Genomic DNA, 23,999 nt, shown 5'->3' on the forward strand with positions numbered 1-23,999 from the left:
CGTTACCTTGGAATTAACTTAACCAGAGACGTAAAGGACCTATATGCTAGAAACTATAGATCACTTTTGAAAGATATTGAGGAAGACATAAAAAGATGGAAAAATATTCCATGCTCATGGATTGGAAGAATTAACATAGTTAAAATGTCCATACTACCCAGAGCAATCTACACTTTCAATGCTATCCCGATCAAAATACCGAGGACATTTTTCAAAGAACTGGAACAAATAGTCCTTAAATTTGTATGGAACCAGAAAAGGCCCCGAATCTCCAAGGAACTGTTGAAAAGGAAAAACAAAGCTGGGGGCATCACAATGCCGGATTTCGAGCTGTACTACAAAGCTGTGATCACAAAGACAGCATGGTACTGGCACAAAAACAGACACATCGACCAATGGAACAGAATAGAGAACCCAGAAATGGACCCTCGGCTCTTTGGGCAACTAATCTTTGATAAAGCAGGAAAAAACATCCGGTGGAAAAAAGACAGTCTCTTCAATAAATGGTGCTGGGAAAATTGGACAGCTACATGCAAAAGAATGAAACTTGACCACTCTCTCACACCATACACAAAAATAAACTCCAAATGGATGAAAGACCTCAATGTGAGACAGGAATCCATCAAAATTCTAGAGGAGAACATAGGCAACAACTTCTATGACATCGGCCAGAGCAACATTTTTCATGACACGTCTCCAAAGGCAAGAAAAACAAAAGATAAAATGAACATACGGGACTTCATCAGGATAAAAATCTGCACAGCCAAGGAAAAAGTCAAAAAAACTAAGAGGCAGCCCATGGAATGGGAGAGTATATTTGCAAAGGACACTACAGATAAAGGACTGGTATCCAAGATCTACAAAGAACTTCTCAAACTCAATACACGAGAAACAAATAAACAAATCATAAAATGGGCAGAAGATATGAACAGACACTTTTCCAATGAAGACATACAAATGGCTAACAGACACATGAAAAAATGTTCAAAATCATTAGCCATCAGGGAAATTCAAATCAAAACCACACTGAGATACCACCTTACGCCAGTTAGAATGGCAAAGATAGACAAGGCAAGAAACAACAATTGTTGGAGAGGATGTGGAGAAAGGGGATCCCTCCTACATTGTTGGTGGGAATGCAAGTTGGTACAGCCACTCTGGAAAACAGTGTGGAGGTCCATTAAAAAGTTCAAAATTGAGCTACCCTATGACCCAGCCGTTGCATTACTGGCTGTTTACCCCAATGATACAGACGTAGTAAAGAGAAGGGCCATATGCACCCCAATGTTCATAGCTGCATTGTCCACAATAGCCAAATCATGGAAGGAGCCGAGATGCCCTTCAACAGATGACTGGATTAAGAAGCTGTGGTCCATATATACAATGGAATATTACTCAGCTATCAGAAAGAACGAATTCTCAACATTTGCTGCAACATGGACGGCACTGGAGGAGATAATGCTAAGTGAAATAAGTCAAGCAGAGAAAGACAATTATCATATGATTTCTCTCATCTATGGAACATAAGAACTAGGATGATCGGTAGGGGAAGAAAGGGATAAAGAAAGGGGGGGTAATCAGAAGGGGGAATGAAACATGAGAGACTATGGACTATGAGAAACAAACTGAGGACTTCAGAGGGGAGGGGGGTGGGGGAATGGGATAGACTGGTAATGGTTGGTAAGGAGGGCACGTATTGCATGGTACACCGGGTGTTATATGCAACTAATGGAGTTCGAACTTTATATCGGAATCCGGGGATGTACTGTAAGGTGACTAACATAATATAATAAAAAATCATTTAAATTAAAAAAAAAAAAAGAATGTGAACCTCTAAGCTTTCCTCCCCCGCAGACCCCTAGGACAGTCTTTGTGTTCCCGTGGGTTTCATGGATACCAATTTGGAGACTTCTGTAATTAGCTTATATCGTACAGCAAAAGTGAAGAGATTATGCAGGTGTAAGTAAAGTCCCTAATAAGTTGACTTTAAGTTAATTAAAGGGAGCTTACCATGGGTGGTCCTGACCTAATCAGGTGAGCTCTTTAAAAGAGGATGTAGAAGTCAGAGGCTTAAACTAGCAGAAAGCTGTGCTATTGGCCTTGAAGAAGTAAACTTCCCTATTGTGGAGAGAATCATGCAGTAGGAAGTATCAGGCAGTCTTTAGGAACCGAGGACTTCAGCACTGCAACCACAAGAAACTGAATTCTGCCAACAACGAGTGACCTTGGAATGGGATGCTGAGTCTAAAATGAGACAGCAGGATAGGCAGGCACCTGGGTCATGGCCCAGTGAGCTCCTAAGCAGAGAACCCACCTGAGTCATGCCTGGACTTCTGACCCACTGAAATTATGACATAATAAGTATGTATTGTTTTAAGCCACTAAGTTTTTGGTAATTCATTATACAGTGATAGAAAACTGTTACACAATTAAAACCATCACCAAATGTCTTGGTGTTGCATCATAGGCTGTACTGTAAATATAAGCCAAAATATTTGGAAGCATATTCATAAAACATTATCTCATATGCTTTCCAGAATTGCAGAATGTCAACTTTCATTCAGTTGAATAAAAATGTAGTCTCCATATATGATTTTACAAACTAAAAGCTTTCCTGTAATGAAATATTTCTAAAATATTCCCAATGCTTAAAAGATTATTTTGTTCTTAACTATATAGGTTTGGCTTACAAATTCTACCATCCTTTTCTTAGATTAACATCCTATAAACATCATCCGCTGTTTAACAAAGACATCTGCATGCTAGTTGCTTCTATCCAGCTTTTCTTTGGAAAGAAAAGAAAAAAAAAATCTATGTGAGGAAGTGTCATACTTATTTCATTTCTCTTCTCTCACAACGTCTTTTAAAATAACCAAACAGTGGTTGGTAAATTAATAGGAGGGCAACAGTGAATGTGCAGATGAGTATGCATGTGAATATGTGTGCGTCTGTGTGTGTATTTATATGGATCTTATTCCAGAGACAATTTGCAAGAGTACCTAAAATACACACACATACACACACACACAGAATGGAAGGGCAACATGTTGGTTTATAGTACCTTACCTATAGGAAGTAGTCCAAAACGATGGAAAGCTTAACAAGATTTTAAAAGTCAGTGAGTGGAACTAACCTAATCTATACAGAGAAACACTGTCATTAGAGTCATCTTTTATTTTGAGGGACCAAACAGATGATTCAATTGCCTTGGAACATTGTGTTCACACTGAGAGCCTACCAGATTCTGCAGTTATTTCACATTTGCCAGACACATCCTCTGCCGATGGGCTTTATTTGAGTTGTCCAAAACATTTCCTTTTTATTAGCAGGTCTAAGTGAAGAGAGATTTACCTTGGCAGTATCACACTGTGGATAATATTGAATTAAGTTTGTTCAAAGGAATATCCCCAGCAGGCTACTAGGAAAATATGCAAATACCTATCCCTATCCTCAGAACTGTCCACTTATCATTTAGGCTGCTGGTACCTGATCTTATGTAGATTATATGTCTTTATATATCCCTCTACATATGCATATCTTTATATCATCAAGAATTTATAATGTAATTATACCTTACTAAATTCATGTGATTCTACTGGTCTTAAAGCATTTTAGGATCCAGCTGAAAAAATAAGACCTGCACGGCCAAATCTAATTATCCAGTATTATTTCAAAAGAGTAAAAATATGTAAGTTAACCGTGGAGGAGAGGACCAAGTATACAGATTTAAAAGAGCTACCACAAAGCAAATGAGGAAAGAAGCTTTTATCAGAAATTCAGGAGTTTTGAGTAAAGGCCAGTACATAGAAAACAACCATAGCACAGCTAAAAGAGAGGTTGGAACAGAACACAGGCTGTGGACAAGGCAGCCAGAGAGGTGGGAATCAGCCACTAGAGATCAAAGATGTCTGTGAGATTCTTCTAGTAGACTTATTAGTCATCATGCAACTCTGTCATTCACCAGAAGAGGCTCATTGTCAGTTGACAGCTCATTTTATGTCTGGGGAGGAAAGGTATGGAAAGGATACCAGATTGGGAAGGTAAAAATCTAAGGTCCTAGCTTTTACGGCCTCAATGACATTAGGATACTGCACATAACCCCTGATCTTTTTCTCCCTCACTGGATTTTTTTTTTAATAACATAAGAATGAGAACATTTAGGCCTTTGCCATAAGTATAATTGTTTGGTGTATATGTGTTCACTTGCATATTTATCTCTTTCAAAACAATGACTCTCTGAAAATTCCGAAGATTGTGTAGAATTATGTAACACATTCTTAAAATATTAAAACCTACACACATTAAACATCAAGTAAAATAGCTGTTAACCTGTCTCACTAATAATCGCCTGCTTAGATCCAGTCTGTGAGAGGAAAAGGAAGCAATAAATTTGACCTTAACTTACCACACATTTTAATTGCACAGTACTCCCAGGGGGTGTCAGGGTCAAGAGTATAGCACCATGGCCTCGGTTTGCCATCAGGATTGCGGCAATAATTATCATCAAAGCCCTTGTCGGGATATCTGCAAACCACACCAAGAAAAGTGTCATGTAAATCTGCCTGGAAACACCACCCACCCCTCAGCTCACAAAATAACATTCAACATACTATTAGATGGGGAAGAATAGATTTTCTGTTGCGCCTTACCAGAACTGCTGGTTATCAACTATTGCATCTGTTAGCATACATATCTAGTAAGTACAGAATGCATCCCCTTTGCTAATAAGTTAGATCCGTTTGGTACCTGTCCAACAGTTGAGGTCCCAAACTGAATCCTCTTCTCACAAAGCCCAGTTAAGGACAGATTACATAAACATGACCTCAGGTAGAATGCTCATTAAGAAAAGGGGTCCTTTTCTGGGGGCAGGCTTAAAGTTCAAACTGAAAGTTAGGTTTCAATATTCTGTTACTAATGATAGCTCAATTTTGAAAATAAGGCCCTTCTAGGTCATGCCCTCTCCTCCACCATGGCAAGAGAGAAACTCCATCACACCACTTTCTCTATACCCTCCTCCTTTTAAATTAACAGAGTCTTGAATTGGTGACTTGATTTTAATTGCTACCATATTCCTTCTGCACTCACTTAGAAGACAATAGATATACTTTTAAAAAACACACACACAGTTTTAATTTAATTTAAGAGAACAGCAAACAAACAAAAAGATAAAGAAAAACACCTTTCAGAAAGGTGGAGATAGAGCTTCCCCTATAATTGTTTGCATTTTTATTCTTTATAATAGAGGGAATTTTTTCAACTCAATATTCCATATGAAATGAATGAGCCAAAGTAGACATATTTTTTTAAAAAACCATTTAAGCTCAAAACTATTCCTGAGGAGAAAAGTAGACTTGGTTGCATGACTTCTCCAGATTGGCAATTGCAAAAAATGCTAGGATAAAGCAACCAAAGAATTGTTTGCTCCACCTTTCATTCCTTTTCTATGGGCATGACCTATGCCATGGTGTCACACATGTGACCCCACTTTACCTAAGTCACTGAAGATGTGGCTTTAGAATGATATTGGCTTGTATTTAGCAATAATGCCTCCTCCCATAGCTTGGACTGTGGTCATTATTTAGTGAGCCTCTGTCTTTTTCCTGCCATGGAAAAGAAAGAGGAAGCTTCTGTTAGTGCTCCCCTTCTGCACCCCACTGATGCTCCTGTGTTCAGGACCATTATGATTTCAGGGACTCAGTCTACTCAGGAGAGACCAGTCAAAGGTGTAGCCAGCATTCTCATATACTTCATCATAAGTCCCTTTGCCCCAAGACTATCCAGAAAACATGATATAAAGAGAATTTCTAAAGAAGTTTGTCATGAAGCAAATACCAGTTTGTAAAAAGAATCATTGGAAGCAGGATTTGGTAGTATTTTACCTTTCTGGCAAGAATTTGTGCCGGTGTGGTGTCTGATGATCCCAGCGCTGACAAATCTTGCCTGATTCTGTATGATCCATGGGACCTCGATAACTTTCCCCATTGCAGGTCATGCATTCAACTAATAAAATTAAAGTATGGCATGTTAATTGCTTCTGACAGCAAAATCAAGAACACCACTGTTCCATTGAAAGAACAGTAAATCACCTGTTTAGCAAAAAGATTTTTAGAAAAATTTACATACCATTTTAATGTTGAGTTGGAGTCTAATGTCTGTAAAGAGTTACATAAAATACTCCCTACAGAGCTCTTCATACAGTTTACATGGGATTTGTGTAGTTAGTGTCATACACATTTACCATAGAGCCAGGATGCTACCTTTCTAATTCTTCAATAGCTGTCTAAAAGGCACCCAGAAACTGGAAATACAAGATAGGCCCTTGAGATCTACCCTTTGTTGGTCTACAATGAACAGGATTTCAGTGTCTGTACTGACAGCAGAATAATTCTCTTCTCTCTACATACCCTCCAAACATATAAATAGGAAATAGACAACTTACAATGAGTACATGTCATACCTCTAGGGTTAATGTCAAAATCAGGACCACATAAACTTGAGAGAACAACTTCAAACGTGGTACCAGTCAAAGAACAAGGATATTTTAAAAGAAATCATGGCTCCTTTCTTTTCCTGAGTATCCATGTCAAATAACTGGGCAGACTTACATTCTTATCTAGACTAGGATAGAAGATGACCTGCTATTGAACTCCTTGTACTCACTGTCTTTAAAATGTATAAGCTCATGTAATTATGCAGGATCCTACTGATGATTCTGTGAGGTTAATTAATAGTTCTCCTCTGGCTGGCCTCTTATGTCACACTGAAAACTCTGAAGCACATCAGCTAGCTGAAAATGAGACTTCTCAAATGGACAGGTTGATTTGTAGCACAGCAGGAATCCTGTGGAATAAATCATTGCTTGGCTTTCTTACAAATCCGGCAAATTTCCCCAAACACATCATTTGTATCTTGTGACTACTGATCATCTAACTTTAGCCAAAGCAGAGAAAAGATATCAATGTTCAGCTTTATCCACTGGTATCTAGCCTAATAGGTATTTGTAATAATTTGGGATATAATATTAGAATAATCACTCCTGAACCTTTGATTTTTATAATCTAATAGGACAGTATTAACTTTCTGAAATATGAGACCATTTGGCTTGATCCATCTACTTCTTTTTATGTAGCTTAATCTATGAACAAAACAAGGGACCGATTCAGCTTCCTCTCCTTTGATTCTGAGATTCCCCAGACTACAGTCGGTATGCACCCGAACTATAAATGAGAGGTGCTCTGTTTGACCAAGGTCATTTCCACATTAAAATGCTCAACATAGGTTATGCATGATCACATCTTAGCTTCAGTTGAATGGGGTACAGATTTTAGTTCCCTTTTTCAAAAGAATGCAAAGTTCGATATCTTCACAGAAAATGATGTGGCATTTATCATTCTTTGTTCCTTTGTACTGAGAGAAAAAGTAGAATAGAATACTATGGTCACACATAAGAAATAAGTATCCACATGTACAATCTCTAACCTTGTATGGTGCACCGGAATCAGAATATATCTATGTCTCCTTTAGCAGAAGCAAGTTGATAAGAGTATATCCCTTTCTAATGAGAGTGAATGAAATGATTTTCTGTGAAGCAGTATTGTGGGGATTATTATAAAATGTTTTTCCTGAGCTTCAGGATTTTTAATTTTCTTAAGGGAAAATAGCTATACAAAGTAAACGGATGATTCTCTAAGACAGCTGCTTTACAGAATGAGTGTGGTAGATCACTGCTTCTCCAAACCTTAATGTGCATAAAAGTCACTTTGAGATCTTGTTAAAGAGCAGGTTCTGACTCAGAGGATCAGAGCAGGGGCATCAATCATTAGTTCCCAGGGGATACTGATGATTCTGGTCCTTGGCATTCACATTGAGCAGCAAGTTTGTGGATAATTTATTCTATTCTAGAAGTTTTAAGTGTTTGGTGGTAATGGCTTTTTAGGAGGGAACGGATTTTACTTGGATATTGAAGGATGGATGGATTTGGATAAGCTATTATGGAGCAAAATGACATAAAATGGTACAGAAACATAAATTAGTGTGTTATGTTTATAGCAAGGTGAAGAGAGAGTTATGGATGCAATTACAGACCTAAGGAGATTTTTAAAAATAATAAAAGTCAACAGGAATAACGTAAGAAGTTGGTAGGCAATGAAAGTTGTTATTCAGGTGGGAATAAAATGTATCCTGTCATAGAACTGAGATGATAAATATATTATAGTTATAAATTCTTTGATTACTCAGTCCTTTTAACATATAAGAAATCATTTGACCCTTACAATGAGCAAAACGAGGCTCACATGAGTTTTAAGGGACTTACCTAAAACAGAAAATGTCAGACCTGTGCCTGGAACACAGACAAACCTTCTGACCCACAGTCCAGGGTTCATTCCATTCTTCCTAATTATCTTTTTGTCTCATGTATTTTAATTTGTTTCCTGTGCGTTCTGATTGGTCATACTTTTAAGATAGACTCATAGCAATAATTTTAGAAAGTCAATCTCCTTGCCTTCTCAACATTGTCTTCATTACCCTCTGCCTTCTTGTTTATAACAATAGGCTACCCTGTTGTATTCTCACCTATTGGAGGATGGAGAGAAGGGGAGCAAGTGTATTGGCCATCTTACTTGGGCCGAAAAGTTTGTTGTTTCACTATTGCTTCAAGCCATTAGGTTACTCGTAAAAATTACCTCAAGACAGCCAAATTTTAAACACATAGTCACTTTTGAAACTACTCAAGGAGGTCCATCTACTCAAGGAGGTAGGTGAAAGTATGATCTATATAACACTGCATAGGGTGAGGATCGCCCCTCTTGCTCTATTTCCTTTTGGCTCTTTTTTTTGTTTGCCAGTGTATCATCCAACGGTTCTAGTAAGTTCATCCTTTTAAAAACAAAACAAACAAACAAACAAACAAACAAAAAAACCAAAATACTGTCCCTGATCACATAAACTCAAACTAAGTAAATGTTTCTATTCATAACTAGAGTAGTTTTCCTAAATATAGCTCTGGCCTAAATGAAAGTAGAAAACTATATTAACTACACAGGAATTGTAATATAAATAGGATTCATTTAGCCTTTCTCATCATACTAACCAACTAACACAGAAATTATTGTGTTCTGTTTTTCTCACTTATAAAACTACAAGTGATCTGAGTTTACAGACTAAAACGATTATTTTGAAAATATCTCTCAGAAAAATCCATGCTGGTGATTACTTCAGCAAAACTGTATGTTTGAAATATGGATAGTTTCACAAACCCACATTTATAAATAATCGTTTTATTTAAATCTTTGTTTTTAAAAGTTCTCCACAGAATATGAAATTATATACATAAAGTTATAGCAGTATTATTTGGGACTTTATGTATAAGGTATTAAAAATCATGATTATGGCTTAATAAAATGTATTTACTTGAATATTTGACAGTCATTTAAAAAGACATGTGTTCCAATAACTGACGATTGCTTTGTTCTAAATCCCAAGCAAATGTTAAAGCAAGAAACTGGATTTTAGATACCTCCGTTTTTTATAATATTTGAATTAAACATTAATGCTACTATTTTCTTTACATAATTGTGTAAGTTTCTAAATGTGATAAAAGTATTCATTTTCTCTTGGAATGCTTAATATATTTCAAAGATTAAATTATAAGAAAATAATATTAATCACTGTATATCAGATATACTTCTTTTATGAATCAAACTTTCAGATAAATTTCAGATAATTATTCAGCTAAGAGCTTAATAGAGTTACAAAAATTTCGAGCAATAAATCTAGATTATTTTGTATATTTTGTATTATCCATTTTATAAATAGCTCTGTTTTTCTCTATTAATGTACTGACAGTGTTTCTTATTTTAGATCCTCTTCAGTAAAATCCCGCTAACACATTATTCAGTATAGTGTGAATTTAAATATCACAGCCAATTCACAGTCCCTGAAATATGTTTAGCCTATAGGACAGGTGTTGGTTAACTTCTCTCACAGGACAGTTATTCAGCCACCATCAGATTTCTAATTACTTCTAGAGAAAGCCTATCTGCAGCCTTTAGCCATGGTGACCAATAGCATCATATGCCAGTAATAGTCATGAGTAATGCCCTTTTCTAAGGGAAGTGTAATGACCTCAAATTATTAAAGGATAACAGAGATGTATATTCTAATGAGATGAGGATAACTGGAAATAGGATTTTTCCAACTACTTCTTTTCTAGCACATTTATTCTACATAGTCTATCAGTCCATATCTATGCCAGTGTATTTTGATGAAGGTTCTTATAAACCAGGGTTGAGAAATCACATTCCCAAATGAACTAGGCAGGTAACATAAATCTTAAGCTATTCAAAGTTTGACCAAGTTACTTTCCCTTGAAAACACTTTCCCAGGTCAAAAAAAATCAATAAACAAAACTCCTTGCAATGACTTTCAACCTCAGAAAACTGTGGTAGTGGAGAGTTCCCCCCAAAAGTAGGGTTTTTACTTCCATGTGTAAATTTAAAACAAATATTAATTACAGATTTATTCATACAAAACAGACTTGTCCATAACGTTATCACAGATCAGTTTATTATTTTTAAAAGAGAAGAAAACAATGAAGAAGTTATAGTGAACAGAATATGATATGGAATGGAAAGTAAGAGTTTACAAACAGAGATGGAACTGGCTCTAGCACATGAAGTCAAGAATTTTAAATTAACTAACAACAGAAAACAAAGTCACCTTCTCCATGACAATTCACTAACAATGGCCTTTTTATGTGATCAGTATCAACCTAATATTAAATGGATATTTTATAGAAAAATAGTTCAAAAAATTTGGTTAATAACAAACAGGTAAGACATCTTACTATAAAAATTGGACAGCATTCCAGCAGCCCCCTACCCCCAAGTACTTCAAAATCCTACTAAATTTCTATTAGAACTTAATCCATGTTTCATTTGGATTTTTAGAATTTTAGTTTCTGAAAGAACTGAAAAGCCAGCCATTCGTCAGGCAGGTAACTAAGAAAAGTGAAACCACATACAGCGCTGAAGTGGTTACTCTTCCTTCTTGTCAGGCATTCAGTTTTCCAGTGCAAGAGTAAGGACAGGGCCCCTTTATGCTGTGAGGGGAGGTAAAAACAGACATGGCCTTAGGGTGCCTGCCTTCAAGACAGCTTGGACTCTATGGCTTTGATCTCTTCAGATACTATTCTCAATGGTGTTTAGTGTCACTCTACGTATCAAATTTGCTTTTCACCAGAAGGCACACAGGTGGATCGAACTTCCAGCGACCCCTCCCCATATTCTCTTCTGGGCTCATATACTCTTGCCACACCACTTCAGAGTACATTTGACAAAATTTGTGCAGAAGCAGGTGCTGGATGAATAGAATTAGCGTTACTCTTAAAGAGCTAAGCTTCCTTCGGCTCCTTTCAGGTGACGTGTGGGAAGAGACTGTGAGGTATGTGAACTCAGGACAGCACATGAGGAAGCCAAAACTTTTACTCTCCCAGAGGGATGCCTCAGGCTCTGTTGAAATTCACACTGATACCTTTTTGTATTAATCTGATGATAATCAGTTTTTAAAACACCATGTAAAAATGCTCAAATAATTATCTATAGTTGCATTTAAATGAACGACATATTTATTACGGTTTGATCCGTCTCTGTTAACCTTTAATGCGAGTTGCAGTTCTACACAAAGGGGGAGCAGAGTGCCCCGCACGGCATTCAGGTTCATTTACCTTCTGAACACTGAGGAATGTCACAGACTTCGTAGCGTACCTCTGGATTGCTTGTGAAACACCAAGGTCCCCCTTCTTCCCCTCGAGGATTTCGACAGTAGTTTTCCTGTAGGTCTTTACCCCGATAGCTCGAAGGCAAAAAGCTAGTTTTAAAATGATAATCATTACAGTATAAGAGCATGCAACTTTATTTTGGGCCTATTAATTTTACTAATCAGTGGAAAGATTTTTCCTGAAGTACAGAAATCCTTTATTCCATCTCAGACTTCCATATATATTAAATTTAACTCTGTCATTTTCATCCATTCTTAAAATACTTAAATTTTATAAATATTTATCTGACTGAATTCCCAACTCAACAACATTAACAATGACTCATCTCTGGAGTTGCTAATAGCCAATCATTCTAGAACCTAATTGACTTTGTTCGAACCACAGTTTTGTTGTTCGAACCACAATTTCAAAGTTCCACTCAAAGACGGCATGTGATTGAACAAGGCCACTGAGGAGAGAATGGAAGAAACACTGCAGTCGACCTTGAAATCTCACTATTACACTGCTTATCCACGATAATTGCTTGTTTATTGCTTTTCTCATGAAGAATAGCCCTCTTTTTTCTGCACAGTTGAGAAACAGGTTGATGAAGTGACACAAAGGGTCTAGAATCGAATTAAACCTGGATTCAAATTTCAATTCTCTCTTTTACTAACTGGAGACCCCAGCAGGTAATTTAGACTCTCTCAGCCTTTTAGCTTACCTGCACACTCAGTATAACCATAACTTACAGCATCTTACACTTTATATGGTGTTTTGAGAAGTTCAAAGAGATGACAGAGTAATTGACATTCAATAAATGCTACTTATTATTAAGCTCACTCCACTTAGTAGTCTTTACCTGTCATAGTAAAAAACAGAATTACTTATTCTTTTCAAAAATTTTAGCAATTTTCACTACAACTCAGGTTTAGTGCTTCCAGACTGAGTTTGTAACAGTTTGCCATTCAGTACAGAGACTGTAATGCATTACCTTCACTTGAAATTTCTAATGCCCTACTTATAGTTTTCTTGTCAGCATAAAGTATTTCAACACAAAATCAGAAAAATCCAAAGCCTTTTTTATTCGTTTGTACCACTTGTGGCTCTGGCCTCAATGATGCTTTCTTTTGCTAGACTGAATGCAAAAAAAATCATGTAAGGAAGAATATGTATCTGTGGGTAACGCTTTCTTTCTTTTTTTTTTTTTTTTGAAAATCCAGTTACATTTTCGATACTCAGTTCATTGTTGCTATAAAGCTTTATTTCTACTCTTACTGTTTCTAACTGGTACTTCTAGTGAAGTCAAAGGATTTTAGTGTAAGTAAAAACCATTCAAATGTGTTTCTGATCCATTGAAACTTATTTAGAAATCATTTTTTTGTTATGTTTTGACACAAAATATATATGGATGTGCATTGGGTACCGAGAAATATTTTGCAATGACATTTTTTCATTTGGACATGAAATATACCAAAGTTAAGTCCTCAGAAAATATAAATTATTGGTTAAAAAGAGTCTATTTTAAGAGACTTACTACTAATCAAACATTTTCAAGGAAACTAGTATTATAAATATTATGCAACTCCAGAATGTCTTTAGGTAGAATTTATATCCTTACTTCATTAGAATTTTAAATATGGGGAAACAAAAATTAGACATTAGGCCACATGATTGATGTAAATTATAATACAATTAAAGCTCATCATGATTTCACAGTTCCTGACAGTATTTAATTTTAAAAGAAAAAGAAGGCATCTTTTTTTCTTATTTTTGGCCCGTTTATTCCAGAATAACTCAGGATAACTTTTGTTTGTTCCACTGTTTGAAATTTTCTTTCAGTCTTGCAGTTTTCCAACTTTTCAAAGTAAATTTCTAATGAGCTAGGCATTTTTCTGATAGAATCAAAACTGACTTTTACTTCAGACTGTTTTTTGTAAAGTAATGCATACATTTACCTAAGAAAATGCTCCTATAACTCTATTTTATGAAAAAACTTCGTATAATAGAGTAGAAAGAATAAGTTATTTTTAATCACAAAATCTACATTGTTGCCCCATATATATCACTTGGCCACTTATATGACACTAGTCTTTAGTCCCTACTTAATTTCTTTACTTTTTGCATTTCACTTCACTTACAAGATACAGGGAGTGAATTTGATTATTATGAGGTCGTTTTCTATCATTTTATGTATCAAGTTTACCTAGAAGAAATTAAATAATGGATTTAGTACATGTTAAATACTCACATTAAATATCTATGATGTTAGAGAAGATTTTTGTTGTATATACACACATACAAACACACATAGAACACATATACCTGTCCAGTGGATTTGTAAAGCTAAAAGGAAGCTGTAAAGAAGCAGTGAATGAATCAGTCATTGGTTTAGTAGTAAAAATACAAGTAAGGAAGAGAGAAAAAGTAGAAATCAAAACTAGATATGGCAGAAATATGAATAAAGTTTTCTCACTGGAGTTAATCAAATGCAACTGAAAAGAAAGGTGCTGCTTTCCACAATTCTATGTCAATGCACATGAAATTCCTCTTTAGGACATTCATGACAGTCTGGTCATCTCTTCCCTTCATTCTTTGGTGTGTACCCAAATTAGCTTATTTTCTTTTGTGTCCTGAGGTATAGTCTGCTTTTCTTTAGCGTGCTATACTTGGCCAAGGGATGAAGCCAGCCATGCTCTTTTCACTTATATATGTTCTTTCAAAAAATGTTTATGAGAAACTATTACACACAAACCCCTTGCCAAAGGCTCTAACAAACTTTTATTCACATATATATTAATCGTGGTTCTTTGTCTTTGTTAGTAAGGCTTTAAAGAAGTAAAGAAATTCTTAAAACTTAGTTATATCAAAATATACTTTGAAATATAAATTAAGTCTTCTGGGTTCTAGCCACTTTTTTTTTCTTTTAATATAAACTACATTCATGGGAAACTTGATCTATTCCATCATCTGCTTCATTAATGAATACTGGTGGCCAGTGAAGGATATAGATGTAGATATCGGGTCACCTGATTTTCTAGTTAAGCTTCTATACTAATTTCATCATCTATCATCATCTTCCCATTAAGCCACTTGTAAAATATTTCAATTTAGGAGTCAACAATAAATCACTCTTCCAGACAGATATATATATATTTTTTTTTCCATTCCCCATAAAGTTGGTCTTTAGGTAACACTTAACTTAAAAGTGTTAAGCTATCATTCAGATAAACCAATAAGCTGCTCATTGATGAAAATTAATGTTACTGTTGTTAAACAAAAAAAAACCCAAAAAACAAAAAAAAGATTTGATTAATATACAAGATCTTTTCAGCCCTAAACCTTTATATCACAAGGAAATGTTTGCTGGTAAAATAGCTGATTGGACTGCCAGTTCCCAGGGAGATCTATTTCACATGTACTCTTCCAGCACAGAATCACAATCATAGAGAATTTGGGTTGAAATAAGACCTCTACTGGGTCAGTCCAGTGCACTCAACTAGGGTAGGATTGATTTCAAATGCTATTCCTTTGTTCATGAAAAACTTAGATCTATCTATTTAAATAAAATATTTTCCTCATACGGTGTCATGGGAATGATACCATGCAAATCCTTATGAGGGAACAAACCAATTATATTGGGTTTTTTGCCTTGCAATATAATACTGTGTTTCAGAGGTATTTGTGTATTATTGTAAGTAACTAATTTGGGAAAAAAAATTAGTTGTTTTCTGTTACTAAAACCCTGACAACTGATCAGCTTGGACACTTACTAGCTGGTGTTAAATAGGCCGGGATCACAGGTTTGATCCCAGTGTGGAGCAACTAACTCTTTTTCTTTATGGGTGGGCCACTTAACTCATGTTTGTTTACAGAAGTAAAATCATCTTGCATAATTATGCCCCTCAAAAATGAATGAAATAAACAATGAATTCATCAGTGCAAAGTCATCACCATTAGTTCAAAAACAAGTCACAGCATGCGTCCTATTGCTCAGTGTTTCATGCCCTGTTTTATATTAAAACACAGGTCATACAGTGACACTGGCTGGGCTCACACTCCGCCAGAGCACTTAGTTGTGCATGACCTTGAAAGGTTACTAAGGCTCTTTTCCTTCAGTTTCACCATATATAAAATAGAATTACTAAAACCACCCGCTATGTGGTTCTTGGGAGGATTAAATGAGATAAACAAGATAGACTGCTTACAAGGTACTTGGCTCATGGTAAACTAAATTTTCCAATGCATTTACTAACCAGGGAGAACTATTTTAAACTATCTTAGTTTCTGTCAAAATTATTTGTGAAATGAGCCTGAAAAACTGTGGCTAAATTTAGTTCTTTAGTGAGTATTAGAAATCTGTGTTTCTCCTCCATGATGATTAAAACTCTCAGACTAATGAGCCTATGGATGCTGTGTTTACTCATCTTTAAATAGCATTCATCTGTTGTAATGAACACAAGTCTTCTCTGAAGTGTAGATATTTAATTTCCAAGCAATGAGAAGTTGTCTCCAGTCATTAGGCAATAGGTGAAAAGGGAAAGCTGGTCAATCTCTGGCATGAGTTATTAGCAGAAGTTCTCAATTTGGGCTGTACTTTGGAATCATCTAAGGAGCTTTAAAAAAAAAAAAAAAACAACACAGTGCCTGGGTTATTCCCCTAAAAGATTCTAATGTAATTGGCCTGTGTTGATGCCTGGGTGGTGAGATTTGTTAAGGGCTCATAGCAGGTGATTTTAATGTGTAGCCAAGATTGTGTACCACCATGGTTAAAGAACAGTCAGGCCCTGGGTCAGGTCAGAATCTGATCTATCATATTTATATCACAGTCAACCTCTCCACTACAGCTGCAGAGAGCTGTACCTTCTGGAAGGCAAAGAGAGGAGGGGAAAAATCTTTTTTTTTTTTAATCACGTTTTCATTAATTCCTCACCAACACCAAGATGTATAAGCTGACATTTTTGAGGTAAGAGACTCTTAAGCCTCGTCTTAATAATAAATTTATTCATCTTTGAATCTCAGTCATAAATTCACCTAAGCCTTGGCTTAATGCAATTCATCAAAATTGGCTGTTATTATAGAACTGTAGGATTATTCTGAAGGACTCACATGAAATTGCTAACACACATATTAAAAAAAAGTCTCTACCCTCTTTTTTTCATGCTTTTCTTACCTGTGTTCATGTGGGATCATGGAATTCCAGGGCTGGCATTTGATGCCACTCTTAGTGATAGATACCGTTCCCTTGTAGCTACCTCCTTTACCAATGATGCAATTTCTAATGTAGTCTATCAGAAGAAAGCAGAGAAAAATTTTATAACTATGTGTAACATATGTGGTATATATTTAAAAAGAAAAAGAAAATTCCATCCAAATCTTCAGGTAATTAATGTTTATAAGATCTCTCAAATCAAACTGACATTTCTTGCCTACAGTTTCTACTATTTTCAAAATAGTACATTTCAGAATAATACAAAACAAAACAAAACAAGACTATGGAGAGGTTTTAATTTTGTGAGTATATTCCAGCATAACAACAGAGATTAGTCTATGTACTTATTGTAGATAAGTCCATATACACAACAGGCCAGGCAAATTTAATTTAACAGAATGATATGCTTAAATATACAGACCATTTTAAGATAATGTTAAAAATGATAATTAAGTAATTTGTAAAATCTATTCAATTCAAAGAGTTACTTTAAGATAATAAGAATAACTGACTTGTCTTTATCTCAATAAAATTGTATAGCTTTTTATATATGCATGTATGTATATGTCTAAGTGATAGTTGTATTATGTTATTATTTTCTATATTTTTGCTAACTTTTCAGCTGCAAACTATAGAGCAATTAAATTTAAACAAGCTATATATTCCTATCAAATAATAGTATATACAGTTGCTAGCAACCTAGAAGATTACAAAATGATCTTATACCAGATTATAAATTATGTTTAGGATTTGTAGAATTATTGGGGTATATAGAGATCATCTTATTTTCTTTTTTTTAAGATCATTTTATTTTCTACTATAAATTAATCCTAATTTAATTTCAATGTCTACCCTCTTAACAAGGAAATATCTGTGTATATTACCAAAAACTCAAATTTAATGACAACACGATTTAAGAACACACTAAACTTGAAATAAATACTATTATCATAAATACAATCCATAATTATTATTTTGCGTGATAAGAGATTTATTTTGTAAAGCTCATATTTATTTAACATTCTCCAATTATTTCACTGATATAATTCTGCTTTGGATCAAAGTAAATACCTGTGAATATAGTATCAGATAAAAAAAATAGACACATTAACAAATAATATGATCTCAGTTCTTCTTTAAAGATTTTTAAAGTATATAATTAGGAAAAGGCACAACTAGTATTTCAAAATCTCCACATTTTATCAACAGCAATCACCACTATGACAGATTAGGTACCCAAAGTTGTTAACATTTAAAATGCTATGTAATAAAATGATCAAAATGTGTTATAATATAAAGTTTGTTAAACTATTAATTTAAGGTGGCACTTTCTAAAATGAACATGGACAACATCAGTTCTAAGAGATGCTCCTAGAAATAAATAAAGAGAGAGGGGTAATCTAATTATGGAAAGTTTGGGAAATGCTCTCTTTAAAATACCATATTGAAAATAGTTAAGACACTAGTATCTTCTGTCTTAATGGAAGAACTGACTGCATAACAGATCCACCATATAATAGAAAAATTAGTGATAAAAAGCACTGTGGCAGGAAATTACACATATTTTATGCTTTATTTTGTTATGAAATGCTTAGGGAGAAGCTAGTTACCTTTGTTTTCATAGAGGTCGAATTCATGACCAAAGTCTTTTTTCACGCCACTTGTCATGCTATTGAAAGGGAACCAGAGGCATCTTTTCCTTGCTTTATCAAAAACAAAGGCCCTGAAAAAAATATCTAAATGAAAATAAGGAATACTACTATTTACACAGTTTTTAAAGAATGGGCACATGGTTTAACCAAGGAGGGCGATATAAAAAGACACATGGTTATCTATGCATAATAAAAACAAGAGTGATTTTTGAACCTACCATTTTGATGGCCAAATAAGAAAGAACAAAATTAAGTTTTCATACATGTAGATTTAAATATCAGAATACTACGTGGAAAGTTCTCATGTTATTCTAAATGATGTCTAGAAAAATGAAGTCAGACAAAATCAATATATAACACAACTGCTTGGATTATTTCTGAAGACTTTTTTTGTAAGTATGCAGAAAGTGGGAAGATTTTGTTTGTAGTTATATACAAATGATTATATCTGCAATATCGTGATTAATTTCCAAAGTTTGTAATTGTGTAAAGTACACAATTAAAATGACATTTCCTAAAATGAATTAGAAAAATCACCATCCAGAATATTCTCCTAGCAAAAGGGATCTGAAATCAAATGTCTGGAAAATTTTGCCTATTATATCCCTTCTTGGTGAGCTAAAAGCATGGAAGCTTAATAAAGGCTATGAAAAGCTTACTATCAGGATAAGTGTTTATGTAAAGCAATGTTTCCTAAATAGACTTTCTTGCATAGGCATTTTTAATTTAAAAAAATCTACTAATATCACACTTGCATATGCTCTTGATATATCTATCTTGAAGAAAATTACAAAAATGTGTCACTTCTACAGTCATCATTCCTATAGCTAAGTATTATACTGGGTTTTGCTCACTAAAAAAGTCTTTCTAAACAAACTTGTAAGTGGAAAAAAAACGTTAACTGATAGTAAGGGTTGAACCTGATAAAATTTTCAACATATTAAACGTTACCATGTCTTAGAATGTAGCAAATGAAGTGGGAGTTCTGACCTGTTTACCTGCTTTTAAGAAATGATATCAAAACTCCTTCTCGCTATGTTTGTGCTAATTACAATGCCACCACGTACAACTATCTAATTAAAAGAAATACAGATTTTCTAAGAATAAGGACTTTTCACTTCTACTCCTTATAATATCTTTAAGAACACATAGTTTTCTTATAACTTTAGATATTCCAAGCTAGTCACTTATTTCTTAGTAATTTGCCAACTCTTAAATAATTTTAGATAAGGGGAAATAACTTTTATGAAACACAAAAATATGTTATAAAATTATTTAAAACATTTTACCTATGATCTCATATTTTTATATAGTACATTTTATTCTATATCCAAATAACTTCAAAAAATTATATGCATTAACTTTGAGCTTTGACTTACCGATATTTTCAAATATCTATCTACAAGAACATCTTACAGCTGAAATCATAATTAAGAGCAAATCACAAAGGTGTATTTTTGCAGTGGTGGCAGATAAGAGAGGATTGGCTAATAATAGACTTGAATTTTGATCTGGTGGATTGTAGCTTATGCAATACATGTTAAATTCTCTATTATGCTATTGTAGCATGTGGGGGGGGTGTTAAATGACTTTGAATGCACAGTTATTAGAGAAGGAACACATGTTAATAAAAACTAAACAAACATCTAAAACCAAATCTTAAAGTTACAGTTACCACTTAACTTTGCATTAAAAGAAATTTGCGTACACATATATAAACTACTCTTCTATGGATAATATGGCTTTGACATGAGAATGCCTTGGAGGTAGCTCATGTGCCCCATCAGGAACATGCAAGATTTGCCTCTGTGAATACACAGGCAATTCCATCTGACAAGTGGGTAACCCAGTTTCCAGTTTGCTGACTTGACTTCACCCTTTTCGCTCATTCCATTACAATGCCATATTCTCTCAGAAAAGTGTTTCCTTGAATCACTTTATACCTCCAAACAGACTGGATCCAAACAGTCAGATTCTAGAGTTGCATCTTCTTTTACGTTTGATTTTAAGAGTCTTTATCTTATCCTTATTTTAATTATCATATTCCTTTCAATAATTTATTTTGTCTAGGTTTCTAGTTGTTTACGGCAGGAAGGCAATTCCAGTACCAGTTACTCAGTCATGGGTGGAGGAAAAAAGCCTCATATTTTCTACTCTTGAGTCAAGTATGGATAGCAATTTTCTGAGGAGCTTAGAATCAGGCAATCTGGTCATCTTCCCTACCCAGCAAAAAAGAACTTCGATCTCTGTAAAATCAATATTGTTGATACCTTCTCAGGAGGAGATCATGTTTGAGAATGTTCCACCCTGTACCCACTGAATCACATATGCTTTCACATAGCATTGCTGGTATTTTCCAGGCATTTTTGTATATTTGCCATTGTCTTTCAATGATTCTAGTCCATATAACAAGCCTGCAAAAAGATCCTTTAATTCATTAAGAATGTAATTTCAGAGTATCACAGTATGTCCATTCAATTCTGAACAACCAATGTATTAGTCACCGCAAACACATGTGCATATAAATTTGGGATAGACAAGTGAGAAGGATGACACATATCTGTGCAGAAGAATTCTCTCTGTACAAAGCTATTATACATGTGGTTTTCTGCACAGTTTGCAATAAATTTGAAGGCTAAATGTAACTAAACCAGAGTATAGTAGGAGAGTATGAAACCTCATACACATGGTGTACGTAAAGGTTTTTAATCAGGTCACGTGTTCTCTAATGCAGCAAAATCATCTCAGTTCCTCCTAAATAAAACATAGGGAAAGGTTTTTGTTTTGTTTTGTTTTGTTTTGTTTTGTTTTGTTTTCTAGAGATACGGCTGACTAATGTGAGAATTGGAAGTAGTAATACTTTCCTTACTCATGGATTCAGGAGAGTGTATTTTCAGATTCAGAGTTAACTAATAAGATGAGGTTCTCCCATTTCCCTTGCCCCACCTTCCCAAGCCCATGAGGGGAAAATACAATAAATCTAACCCCATCAGTTGTGAGAACATCACCATAAATCTGCACAGCTATGATGTTGATTGAGAGTAGTTTTCTCTAATTTACTTTTAATAATCTCAAGGAAGGAAAGTCAGGGAAAGAAACAGAATTATCATAGGAATATACTTGCAAAGTCAATTCCCCATGTCAGGAAATATCTCCCTGAAAGTGACAGTTTGGCAATAAAAATATTTCCAGAGGAGTTGTAAATGAATAGAAGGGAGTTAGTCTGTCCTCCGCTACATCTGTCGAGGACCTTCTCTGACCATGTCCTTTCCCTGAGGCCCGTAACACTCATTTCTCTAAAAAAGGTAGGATGAGATTAGGCTTGCTTGCCATGGCATTACTAAAATCTGTGTCCACATTACATGTCACTGTCCAAATGCAGTGGAGTAGAATTTAAAACTGACAGGGTATCATTCACAGTCCTGTAAAAAATAGAATGAAATAAGGAATAAACGGGTATAAAGTAAATGAGGGGATGGGAATGTTTATGAAGAAGAATGAGGAAATGCATTTTCTTCTGGCAATTCAGAAAGTTATTCAGAGTGGCAACTGCCTCCTTCGTGGTCCAAAACTCCCAAGTTTTATCCTTGGGATCACTGGCAAAGGAGGAAGGAATTCTTCCCTGTGAGGTTGCACAAGGAATTTCAAATGATAAGAAAACCCTCCATTTGAATCCCCTCATGCCTCTGAATTTCTCTGTCACTTTTCACCTAAAACTTCATCATCACTACCCCAACTCCTTTTGAACAGCCTTTGCTGCTGACCCCAATCCCTCTACTTTTTTATCTAATTCTCTCAACACCTTTTATTTAAATCCCTAAAGACAATGATGTAAATTTGCAGTAAATTATGGCTCTGGCCCAACTTATTCTGAAAATTCCTCCACTCCTCTTCCAAGAAAAAAAAATTTATTTTGAATAGAATATTTTAAAATGTTGGATAAAAGGCAATCTAATGGAATTTTAGTTTCTAAAGTTCAACTGTTCATAAGATGAGAAAACACAAATTCCATAACCAAAGACACTCCGGGTTCTAAAACATACCATTTATGTGCTTTCCCTTACTCATATTTCCATCAACTGAGAGCTACATTTTCTGTTATAATGAGTTAAAACTAAAGTCAAGCTTATACTTTAAGGGCAAATTACACTGAATGCAAAGGAAAAAAAAAAGCAAAAAAAAAAAAAAACCCATGATGATAATTAATAGATGCTATATTTGGAAAGTTATCCTAAGAACAAAATGAAGCAACTTACTTGCAAGTGAATGGAAGTCCTTTATTCCTAATACATCTATTGGCACATTGGTCTGCAGTGTTCATTTTTTTTGTTTTTATCTTCAGTAATGGGTCTTCTTTAATTAGAGTAGTCTTTGCTGACTTTTTGAATTCATGAAGTGTGTTTCTTCTTTTCTTCTGTCCTTCTATTAATAATAATAATTTTTTTTAAAAAATGGAGGAAATGCTTTTAAGGCTCATATAGAAAAAAATGTCCTTAAGGATCATCCATAAGATAGTGATTTCATCTGACAACATACTAGATCTCCAGGGGTTGGGGGTGAAGTGAGGTGGGGATTGATACTCTCAGATAGTTAAGAGCAAGAGAGGAATATTGTAATCAGTGAAGAATAAAGAACTTGTCATGTAGGTTCACTCATTTACATTCTTTAAAATGAAATATGCTTTTAAAAATTAGGACAGAGTTCACTCTAAAGAAATAAATGACATGATATTCTTCAAAAAGTATGAAAGCAAATGCCCAGGCATATCATATCATGCTCTATAATTAAATTTGTCATTTTCCTTCTACAGTTGGTCCTTATGTAAGTTATAGTATTAATTAGATAAGTCAATTCAATTACATGTGAGAAACTTCTCACTAAAAATGGTGCAATGGATAAATTCTTCTGGCTTTCTTTAAAGTATTTCATATTATTCATATTTTAGCCTTCTCATTTCCTACAGAAGTGTTTTCTGTGTTTGGGGGCATTATTTCTTAAGTATCACTGAATTGTTTGCCTTGAAATCAAGCCAAATGCTATAAATCCAATGTATGTAAAACTTCAAGCTTTAATGTAGCAATATCATTTTTCTTCATGAGAATATTCTACAAGGCCCCTAGATAGCATGAAACCTCCTATTAAAAACATGAAACAGAACTAAAACATCCTGAAGGACTTAATCTTATAGAGGACTTTAAAGTATCAAGAACTACTTCATCCTCAGTGTGCCCAAAGTTACCTAGTTTCTAATAGTCACTATCTTCACCATGAGAATCAAAATGTCTGAGAGACCTATTGTACAATGCAATAAGGATGGGCGTGATTGTGCCTCTCCTCTGCCTGCCAGTTCTTTTGAAAACCCTTGTGACAAAGGCAG

General features: G+C 34.8%; 1 protein-coding gene across 9 annotated transcripts in view; it reads right to left on the minus strand.

The window, feature by feature from the left end:
- HGF (hepatocyte growth factor) overlaps positions 1 to 23,999 on the minus strand; it is a 94,982-nt gene that overhangs the window by 54,632 nt on the left and 16,351 nt on the right. For 6 of the 9 annotated variants that reach the window (XR_004627351.1, XM_034667101.1, XM_034667111.1 and 3 more), the window contains 7 exons: positions 22,879 to 23,044; positions 20,893 to 21,036; positions 18,581 to 18,693; positions 16,932 to 17,046; positions 11,726 to 11,868; positions 5,880 to 6,000; positions 4,406 to 4,524 (listed from right to left, as the gene is read on the minus strand). Coding sequence is in view for 8 of the 9 variants with exons in the window: in XM_034667101.1 (XP_034522992.1) it covers positions 4,406 to 4,524; positions 5,880 to 6,000; positions 11,726 to 11,868; positions 16,932 to 17,046; positions 18,581 to 18,693; positions 20,893 to 21,036; positions 22,879 to 23,044 (921 nt within the window). In the remaining variant the exon portion in view is untranslated. The remainder of the gene's footprint in view (positions 1 to 4,405; positions 4,525 to 5,879; positions 6,001 to 11,725; positions 11,869 to 16,931; positions 17,047 to 18,580; positions 18,694 to 20,892; positions 21,037 to 22,878; positions 23,045 to 23,999) is intronic. The other 3 variants (XM_034667094.1, XM_011223059.3, XM_034667104.1) reach the window with 3 other exon arrangements.

The sequence above is a fragment of the Ailuropoda melanoleuca genome, chromosome 1 (genome assembly GCF_002007445.2).
Source record: "Ailuropoda melanoleuca isolate Jingjing chromosome 1, ASM200744v2, whole genome shotgun sequence".
In the NCBI taxonomy this organism is placed as follows: Eukaryota; Metazoa; Chordata; class Mammalia; order Carnivora; family Ursidae; genus Ailuropoda; species Ailuropoda melanoleuca.